Source organism: Alosa alosa, chromosome 7 (genome assembly GCF_017589495.1).
Source record: "Alosa alosa isolate M-15738 ecotype Scorff River chromosome 7, AALO_Geno_1.1, whole genome shotgun sequence".
NCBI classification, from domain to species: domain Eukaryota; kingdom Metazoa; phylum Chordata; class Actinopteri; order Clupeiformes; family Clupeidae; genus Alosa; species Alosa alosa.
Window position 1 is genome coordinate 16,898,332 of NC_063195.1, and position 10,621 is coordinate 16,908,952.

The following is a 10,621-nucleotide window of genomic DNA, read 5'->3' on the forward strand; positions in this document are numbered from 1 at the left end:
CTCTTTTTTTTCTTTGATTCACAGGTGTGATCCCCAAAACGGACGGTGGAATCTGCCTGCCTTCATGGAAGTATCACAAGCTTTTTCTAAAAATTCAAAAAATTGTTCAAAAAATAAAATGCAAAATAAATAAATGTCGAACTGTTTTATTTCATTGCATGGCTATTGTTGCCCATCGGATGGATTTTAAAACATTATATTGTAACATTAATGATTTGCAAACATTTATTTGAATTATTATCAATTAATATGATTGGATTAAGGAGAAAAATAAGATACTTAGAATAACCCATAAATTAGGTCAGCATAACCCAGAAATGACAGTGAAAATAATATAAATCCTGGGTTCTATAAGATAGCCTACCCAACAATTATGTAGGTTTAACCTAACAGTGTTGTTAATGATAACCCAATGTTTGTTAGACTATCAACCCAACTCATTGGGTTGACCGAACAACCCAATTTTCGGGGCTAATATAACTCAGTGCTGGGCTCGACCACTATTTACCCAGTGATTGGGTTGAAATTGGGTTGTTTTTAACCCAATGTTTTTTAGAGTGTACAGTACATTATTGTACTATATCAAATTAAGACACATTTCCCAAATTATATTGGTATTTTTTTAACACTAGCAAAGTTTTACTGTTTTTAAATGTTTGATGATTGTAATGTTAATGTTTGATGATTGTAATGTTGTAAATTATCATGGATATATAAGTAATACTCCAGACACACCTTTGTGTATGTGTGTGTCTGAGCATATATGTCTGTGTGTTTGTACACTATGTGTACTGTATGCGTGCATGCAATCCGGTACATTGTACACTTTCAAGCTGCAGTTTGCTCATATTTGCAACTGATTTAGTTAGACAACGTTTTTAGCTATGTCATGTGATGGGAAAACTGTTTCTTCACCAGGTTTATTAGACCACAACACTGCACACACACACACACACACATCTAATTGCTACACTGGGACAGTGACCTCATCTTCATTGTAATAGTCTTAAGTGAGTATGTGGTCCCTTTCCAGGTGTCCCAGCTGACGTACACCGGCCCATGAGGAGAACCCGAGTCCGGTATGTAGAGCCCGTTGGGGTTGGCGTCATGGCAGTTTGCATACCAAAAGCCGCCCATGAAGGAGCTGGCACAGTTCTTGTCCCAAGTGTCCTGGTCTTTGTCGAAGGTGGTGAACTTCATGCCATTGTGATTCTTCAGTGCATCACCTGAGAAGAGAGCTTTCATGAGTTTTTTTTGCCATTTACACTGCATGTAGGTTTTTTGACTAGCCTGACGTAGCCTTACTCAATTCTATTCAGAATTTGTGTCTGATACTGCACCACCAGAACGTGATTATGGGGCGTACGTGTTCTAACCAGTACAGGGGAAAAAATGCTTTGCTACACAATTGGACAGATCTAACCAAAACGAGCGAAGAACCCTAAATCCTGTAGGGAGAACAGCCAAAACATCCTTCTTCTCAACAAATGCCTGAATTGCTGTTTTCTCTTAGTTTTTTAAAGTTATTGCGCTGCCAATATATTATTCAACAGGCAATAACTAGGCACCCTTGCTCATCTGTCCATCATCATATGCCCACCCAGACGATTTGATTGGTCAACTAGTTTTCATACGGGCATAGAGGCTTCTCAATGGAACTACAGTGCCTTCATAAACTCGGAGGACCCGAATTAAAAAATCCTGACCTCCAAAAAAATAGCTCATGAGAATAGTTCAGAAAACAAATACAGGAAATGTACAAGTTATTAGAACTGCTTACTATTGTTGAGCAAGAAGTAAAATGTCTCGGGTGAGTGTTTCTACCCTTTAATGCATAACCTGGGTCAGTTTTCAGTAGGGTTGGGTATCGTTTGGGTTTTATCCGATACCGGTGCTAAATCGATACTTTTAAAACGGTGCCGGTGCCGAAGCGGTGCCTGAACCGGTATTTTGTTTTTAAAATGTTTTAAATTAAAATGGTCTAAAGCATGAATTGCTTTTTTTATTATTGATAAGACAAATTTGAACATGAAATTGAACTGTTATATTCAATTTACTATCAATATCTCATTGCTCCTACGAATAATACATTTAAATGTTAAAACAGCTTGCCATGCATGCATACACAATGGTAGGCTAAAGCTCTGCTTTCTAGTTTATCAAGTGTAGTCGGTTTGCCATAAGGTATGTTAAAACCGCTTTCCATAAAACTGCCAGGTCATGGACAATGGCATTTGCAAGCAAGCTAATCTAACAGGGACTCTACTTTCCAGTTAATTCAGTGAGTTTCCAAATGCTTCAAGAAATGTCATGTCTTAACCCATAACACGCGATAGTTTTGAACATGTTAGGCTACATGTCGGTGTTGAAGTGTTCAGATTCCCAGCACTAGCCTAGTAGGCATTTTAACAGCAACTATGGCTATGCGCTAACACCAGTCAGCTGAGTTTAATTAGCGATAACATACGGAGATGGTTTCCTCTTTGACAGCTCAGTGACATCAGGTATGTAACCTACATATTTATGTTTTTGCCAGCTAACTTTTAACATGATCTTCAAATTCATTGTGATGCTATATGGGCCTCATGCACATGAAAGATTAATATCATGCCATTATGTTGTTTAAAACAGTCCCCGGTCCCCAACCACCGGGCCGCGGGACATTCCTAACCGGGCCGTAGCCTACGACATGAGTTTAAAAAAAAATGCATGCAAACTAAACTAAATTTAATTCGCAATAATGTCACGCTTTTTACATGTCATAGGCCTATATTCAGTTGTTTGATTGCACGATGTTTGCATTTTGCAAGGTCTATTTTCTACGCCTGTCTGTCCCGCCTTCAACACTTTTACATATTGCCTTCAGCGCTGCGCAGCCTCAGGTCAGCTCACTTCACTTGATCAGTTCTTCGTGAACGGTATGTCACACGAAGTTAGCTAAACTGCTAGAATGAGCAACAAAAAACAAGCATCTTTAGCAGGTCACTGGCCAGAGTGTTTGAGTTGAGAGAGAGCCGTGAGAGATTTCTTACAGAAAAAAAAGCTGCACATTTTAGTGATGAGGACTGGGTGTCAAAACTCGCTTACCTGTGTGACATATTCGGATTGCTTAATGACCTCAACCGGTCACTCCAGGGGAGAATGACGACTGTCTTTAAACTGGCAGATAAAGTCGCTGCATTTAAAGCCTAGCTTGATTTGTGGGGACGACGAGTGGACCAGGGTGTATTTGATATGTTCCAAACAGTAGTGGGGTTTTTTGGAGAGACTGAGGCAGGGCCCTTTCTTTCGCAGCAGGTGCGCGATCACCTTGTTGCGCTTTCAAATGAGTTTGAGCGTTACTTCCCATCCTCCAAAGATCCACGGCAAACCAATGAGTGGGTCCGCAACCCATTTGTCAATATCCCAAATAGTCCTAACTTGTCAGCGCAGGAGGAAGCAGTTGATCGAAATTGCAAATGACGGTGGTCTTAAGAGTGTCTATAAGGAAACCTCTCTGGCGGGTTTTTGGATCAATAACAAAGCAGAATATCCCGAGATAGCCGTAGTGCTGCTTGAAGACGTTGTTACCATTTCCCACCCCGAGGCCGGGTTTTCGGCAATGACTGCAACTAAGACCAAATTGTGCAATCGACTGGACATTTCAAACACACTGAGGGTGTCATTGTCTTCCATCATTCCATAAGCAGGGCTCCCACTGATTATATTCGTAATGCACGTTTAGTTCCCATGTTTTGTTCCCATATTTTGTTAAGCATGTTCACACGTAGGCTATAGATGTAGCTTCAAGTTGTTCAATATTCATAGTTCATATTGTTCAATTTTCACTTCTTCAAGTTCACGTTTTTCACATGTTTAAGAGATCGTTACCTTCACTGTTCATACATAACTGGAGCTAGTTATTTTTTTCAAGTAATGCATGCATAACACATATGGAACATGGAACATGGAACCCCTAACCCCCCCCCCGAACCATTCACCTCGCTTAATCCAAGGGGCGTGCAGAGAATTGTCTTTCAAACTGCCTAGGCATGCAATAGGCCAGCGCTTATTTAACCATATCCGTGATCCGGGTCGGCAAAACGGCAAATACATCCTTCTTCGAAAGGAATGACTTAAGTGCATTGTGTTGCTCAACTTTCAAAGAAAAGCACAAGTCCAACTCCTCCAAAGTTGACGCCAACGCCGATTCAAACAACCGTTCTTCGTTCGCCATAGCCACCTTCCTTGTTGTTCACCGTCGCAGGACTGTCGTTATCCTGTTAAGCCCGCCTTAAGACTCTCTAACAAAATAGAGCGCTGTGATTGGATGAAGTCCACGGCGTCAGCCAATAGAAATCCCTATGGTTTGATACTAGACGTACAGGCTGAGCAAATTAATTTGCCGCCGCTAGGGTGCGTCTAGATTTCTAGGCTAAGTTAATTTTGCAGTTATTCAGTAAAAGTCTTTTTGATTACTTCAAATAATTACAAAGCTATTTCTAAATCAAGACATATGTCAAAAGTGACCCCTGTGTGCACTTTTGATTAGAAGCAAAAACAAGATATATTAAAACAATTACTTTGATAAAAGTATTAGGTTGTAAGTATGAACGCATGGGCCATCTCTATCCCTGCTTTCATTACTATGTCTACTCATCTATACAGAGAACATAAATACGGTTCATGGTTCCCTGGTCCAGAGTGCTACATGTTGTCACCCTCAATACCAATAGCAGTTTAACTGATCAGCATCCTGATTTTATCGATGGAGTTACAATGGATGTTCAAAATGGAGCTAGGCAAAATATTCTCATGACACATATGAAGAAGGGCATTCATGAAGGGCACGTCTGACCTCCAAAGCCATATGGATATGAAAGGATGTGGGGCAAAGAAACCACAGACACAATATGATATCAGACATGATGGCCAAGAGAAAAGGAAGAGATCTGACGATCTACCAATGACACCAAAAGTAAGAAACTGGCCTATTCAATTCATTCATTCAATGGTCATTTGTGTGTGGCATATAAGACATGAAATGTCAAATCTTGGGGTTCACGGATTGGGATAAATGCAGAGACCAAATTTCCCTCACGGGATCAAAAGAGTATATATACATACTTATACTTATACATACTTAAATAAACAGACAACTATGCATGAGTTACCATAGGAAATGAGTGCGGGTCATTTTTGACCCATGTTATGCATTAGAAGGGGTAAGCCTAGCTTGCGCATTAAAGGGTTAATTTATTGATGAATTACTTTGCCTATTTGTAAAGAGAGGAAGTTTTGCGCAACCTGATGCCAAACATGCCCTTTACGTCTTTGCTTCCCCCAATGTAACATTCAGTTAATTCAGAATGTTAAATGATGACAGCTGAAGGAAAGGTGGACCTGCCTATATGTATATAATTGAAACATTCCGTCCGCAGGATATGAAATAGAATACTAGTTGCAGAAGACTAGTCTAATTTTTTGAATATACGTGTCACTATCACGTCTAGTGTAGTCAGTGTCATTGATTCATTGATAATAGTGGATGGTTATTGTTTCAGCATATGCTCCTCCACGAATGGAAGACTTACGTTACGTTGCTGGTGCAGCCTGCTGTGACCCTCACCTGCATCACCAGTGGTGAAAGCACCCAGGTGTAATGTGTAGCCCAACTGCTCTGGGTCCACAGAAATGGAGGCGTAGTTGGCGTAGGCCTTTCCCCCAGTCCAGTCCTCCATGTCCACCCTCAGCTCATTCCTCTTCCTCATGGTCAGCAGCACAATGTTGTCCAGGCCTACACACGGGTAGGCACACAAACAAGCCAACTAACTTTAGCCATCGTAGTGGCTAAAGAGCTGGGCTAGCCTGCAGTAGCCTGAAAAGACCTGGCTTCCACCATTGTGCCCATGAGCAAGGCACCTAACTGGGGACATTGGCCCTCGTAATGTAATTGACATATGTAATTCAATTTGGATATATGAATAAAAAAACTGTAATGCAAATTCCTAGGGCTACAGATAAGGGATTACCCAGAGTGGCCAATCAACAACCAACCAGAGTAGGGCAGGTTTTACTCAACTGACCCTGAATTGTGTGTAGCCCCACGATATCCAACTCTCCCCTATGTATAATTAATCTTTTCTTTTGGCTAGGTGTTACTACTAGCTGTTATGAAAAACGCAAGTTAACAACTTTTATAGGAGGATGATGCTGGATGCATTGCTATAATTCATAATATACAAGTTTCATTTGTGCCAGCTGTTTTTGCTGTGGGTGAAAAAAAAACCTCCATTGGCTGTTATCTTAAAGGAGAATTCCGGTGTGATATTGACCTAAAGTGTATTGAAACATGATACCGAGTGTGCACGTATGTCTCATAGCCCATCTCGGCTTGTCCCCTGCACTCCAAAATCTGGTGCTAGTTAGCCGATGCTACCAACAGCTTTTTCAATAGTGGTGCTTCGGCATCGGGCTAGCCATGCAAATAAATCAATGTTTTACACCCATTTACGAGGCTCAATGTATCTCCACACTTCATTGGTAGACTTCCGAGGGCCCTGACATTTAAAACGAGACATTGAGAACTTTGAAAAAGCACTGGTAGTTTACTTACAAGACGATTTATACAGACAGTATCTTCACGAAGTTTAGCGTTTGCAGCCATCTTGAATTTAGTCACAGCCAGGAACGGTTCACAGCGCTATAGTCAGTTGGGAACAGTTTGCTATTGATTTTTCCTCTTGACAAAATGTAATACAGAAATGTCACTTTCCGATGTTTTGGGATCACTCTCACTGAATCACGAGGTTATGAATGCATGGTGATATTTTTGCAATGTAATCTAACATTACCTCACTATAGACAATGCAGATCTGTCAGATAAGCTCTCCTCTCCCGTGCTGCTGCTGCGGCATTTGGGTTAAATGGCATCGGCATGCAGTTCAACATCACGTCTCATTAAGTCCTCTAATATTTCCTAATTTATGTCATCAACACATCCGTGATTCGTGGAAATGTGTTCACTAGATTTATACCTGTTTCACATCGGACACCACACTGATTTCCCTCGTGTAGCAATATTTGTCCTTGTAATTATGTATGGTTTGAAGAAATGGGAACTGAATCGAAGATGAGAGGAGCAAAGTGCATTGCGCAACACAGGCGCCCAAGCAAGCGCTCCTGCAGGTGCGCTATGGCTGTCAGAGGTGGGAGTAAGTTACACATGTGCAAGTCACAAGCAAGTCTCAAGTCTTAACCTTCAAGTCTCAAGCAAGTCCAAGTCATTTTTTGTGACAGTCAAGCAAGTCAAGTCAAGTCATAGCTTGGGTCAAGCAAGTCAAGTCAGGTCATAGCCAAATCATGATGATTTACCCCAAGCTACAATAGGCTAGTTATGAACTGCTGGAGTTTTATTTGTAACAAACAAATAGACATTGCATTCATTCAAGCCACATAGCCTAGGCCTACATCTGAACGGTTTATAGAATAAGATGAAATGTATATGAATAAAAATAAATGTATTTCAAGTAGACCTATTATAAAATAGTCTATTATTGTTTCAATATGCCTCAAATATTAGGTAGCCTAGCTACATCAAATCATGAAAATATATTCAAACAGTTCAGGTTACACCTGTCCTGACCGGTCACATCTCCAGGGAACCAATAATGTTGAAAAAGTGAACTAATCAATCAATCAAACGCTGCCGCCGACGTCACTGCCAAACTTTGACAAGCGCGACAGCGCAATGTGTTTTAGGAGGGTTTTTGGACCGTCAATGCTATATCATATTATACATAAGCCTAACATGTGAAATAAGCTACTTTTCTATGCTGAGTGCTGGCAGTTAGCTAGGCCTACTTACTGTCATTAGCCTCCTACTAGGCTGTAACGTATGGAACAGGGACGTGTTTAAAGGTCTCATCTCATCGTTTTTTCATTCATTTTGCAGTGGTCTGTAGTATTGATGAATGCCCTGTGAGCCGGTTTGGTGAAAAAAATGCTGTCCTGCGTCTGTTTCATGCTGTTCTAGTTTGGTGGGGAAGGTGGGCGGGAAGGAACGACTGGATTTCGACTCTAGTCATGAATATTAATGACATGCTAATGAATTCACCTCTGATTGGCTAACAGTGCTGTGACGCTTCCTCCAGTGCGTCCTCATCCGATTCTGCCTGTGCTATGTGTGGCAGATTGGTTTACACCTCCACAATAGTTTCTGTGCCATTTCCTCTGGGCGCGATTGGTGGAGCTACCATCACCCTAATTGCAGGGCGCACTCTTATTTGGATATTTAGCTTAGCGGATATCACGGGGAGGTATTTTCTCCTGTCTTTGTTTTGCTTCCGGGGTGCCCGTCATTACTCGGTGGCGTGTGGTGGCAAGTTGGCTTGTGTAGCCACTTCTCCGACGAGTGTGTTTTAATTAAGTCAGCTTGAGTGGTCCATATTCACTGGCAAGGCTGTTGTAGCGAGCTCTGATGCTGGGTGCTCGGTGGGAATCAGCTGGAGCCGTAGCCAAGCCTCTCATAAGCTCAATTCATGACCTGCGGTCCCAGAGAGGGGATTCATCGCCACTTGTCGTGTGGGAAGTGGATTACAGCCAAGTGCCTCCACGCCTTGGAAAGGCTGCTGTTCTGTTGTGCTGTGGATTTGTGGATGACGTTTTCATACGGTCGGGATTGAACGGCGTGCCTAGTTTGGTTGGGGACTATTTGTAGTTTAATGCATGGGGCTACGCAGTGGTGTACTGCCCTCTCTATAGCTCTACCTGCATGCCTAGGTCTGGTTGTTGTTTTCTTTGATTTGGCGGCTATACGGTGTGTTGTCCCGTCCTTTTGCTTGAGTTGCATGTTTATTCTGTGTTGTTTTCTTTGATTTGGCGCCTATCGCCGGCTATACCTGGTGTGTTGTCTTTTTTTTGTTTAACCTGCATGTTTATTTTGTTTGTTGTTTTCTTTGATTTGGTGCATGCGGTTATGCAGTGCTGTACTGTTTCTCCCTATGCTTGACTCGCATGCTTTTTCTAACTGTTGGCCTATTGGTATCTTTGAGGTGTGTGTGTGTGTGTGTGTGTTTGTGTTTGTGTATGCGTACTGTAACTTAAATTACTGTGACCAGGGCGGCTTCACTGTCAGGATCAACCTCTGGGCCCTGGTGGACAGCCTGACTGCCTCCCCTCCCCCTGCCTGAGATAAGTAGCCTAGTTTGATAAATGGGCTATTGGTGAATGAATGATTGCCATATAATTACTGTCAAGCCTTTTACCAACTCTTGTGTCTCTGTTCCTCCTCTCTCTCTCTCTCTCTCTCTCTCTCTCTCGCTTTCTCTCTCTTCCGGACAGGTGTGGTGAGTTTCCCACAGGCGGCAGGCCAACCTTCAGGTGGCGGAGTTCCCCCCTCACTTTTCTCTGCTGTGTACAACGGGTGCTTTATTCTGAATTGCAGTGTAATTGCAGTGCCATTATCCTTCACGTGTGGTGCGTGTCTTCTGGGTCCCTCCTTTTCCCCCTTTTTGGAAATCCTGCTCGCTGTGGTAAGCCCCCTGCCTTGCTCCACTCCCTTTGATTACGGGTCACAGGTTAAGCTACGGCGTAACAGTGTGGTTGCCATCATTAACCATCCAGTAGATCTGACCCAGGCGTCTCCTGTATTTACACCTGATGCATTGCTTTTATGGTTGAATCTGTGTATGTATCAATAAATCATGTTAACTTAACTCTTGTCTCTGGCCTAAGAGTGTACGAATCTGTATTGCCTTGTGGGTATTATAGGGAATATAGTATAACTGGTCCTAGGGTGTAACCCCCTAGGTGGCGTAGTCGACTTCAAATTTCCTTGCCACGTCACATATGCTCCATATTCAACTTTACAGTGCTAAAACCTGGCTAAAACTCGAGTCAAAACTGTTGCACAAAATGTCTTCGGAGATACAACTTCATGTGTTTGATCCGAGTAGGAAGAAGAACCGCTTCCAGATCGTTTGTCGGTGAACGTTGGTTTAATAGAATGGTAACAATTGCCTGTCAGCTTAAAATTTCTCCTAAAAGAGGTAAATGTTTGTGACAATCGTCATCTTGCTTTCAAGTAATAAACAGTTGGAAACGTTTTAAAATAAAGACCTATTTCTTTACACAGTCAAAAGTCTTTGCAATCTTCCTTGTAGATATTTTACTTCACAACACAGGTACAGTAAGCACCCTAAATGTAGTTCAGCCACTGACCTAGCCTGCTAATGCTATCAGAATAGATAGTATCATGGAATTCAAACCATAACTATCATTGAAAGACCACTTGGTCATAGCCCAATATATATATAGATCTAAATGCAAACACACCTACCTAGCTATATTTTGCTGGAATTGTACCAAAATGCCTACAGAAGCAGAGAATGTGTCTTCTCCGGTAATGAGAACTATGGCTTTGATAGCCTGACATTGGCAGAGGTTAGCCTACTCAAGTTGTTTTCTGTCACGTATGACAGAAAAAGTAGCCTACTATAGGAATCTTTTAGTATTTTGGGACTAAATATTACAGTAATCTTATAGGAATAATATAGTATTTGGACATACTATAGGTAGGCTACTATAAGACAGGTTACAGGATATTATAGTTATTAGTAGTACTTCTACAGTATGTCCCAAT

At 41.7% G+C, this 10,621-nt stretch overlaps 1 protein-coding gene and 1 long non-coding RNA gene across 2 annotated transcripts; one reads left to right on the plus strand and one right to left on the minus strand.

Annotated features, from left to right (window-relative positions):
* Window positions 1-960: 960 nt before the first annotated feature.
* On the minus strand, window positions 961-6,202 carry LOC125298275 (microfibril-associated glycoprotein 4-like). The gene is made up of 3 exons (XM_048248978.1): window positions 6,175-6,202; window positions 5,609-5,776; window positions 961-1,226 (listed from the first exon to the last, which is right to left on the minus strand). Exons 1-3 carry the CDS (start codon window positions 6,200-6,202, stop codon window positions 961-963), a joined length of 462 nt encoding a protein of 153 aa, XP_048104935.1.
* Window positions 6,203-8,305: 2,103 nt separating this feature from the next.
* LOC125298663 lies at window positions 8,306-9,695 on the plus strand. The gene is made up of 2 exons (XR_007194244.1): window positions 8,306-8,680; window positions 9,099-9,695. It is a non-coding gene; the product is annotated as an uncharacterized LOC125298663 (long non-coding RNA).
* Window positions 9,696-10,621: the final 926 nt, after the last annotated feature.

Bases quoted from the DNA above. Each gene is read 5' to 3' on its own strand.
- LOC125298275 (XM_048248978.1), bottom strand. From the start codon at position 6,202: ATGCATCCAGCATCATCCTCCTATAAAA. The intron at 5,777-6,174 runs GTTGTTAACTTG...ACCCGTGTGTAG, and splicing joins AGCATCATCCTCCTATAAAA to GCCTGGACAACATTGTGCTG. The intron at 1,227-5,608 runs GTGAGGGTCACA...CTCTCTTCTCAG, and splicing joins TTTCACCACTGGTGATGCAG to GTGATGCACTGAAGAATCAC.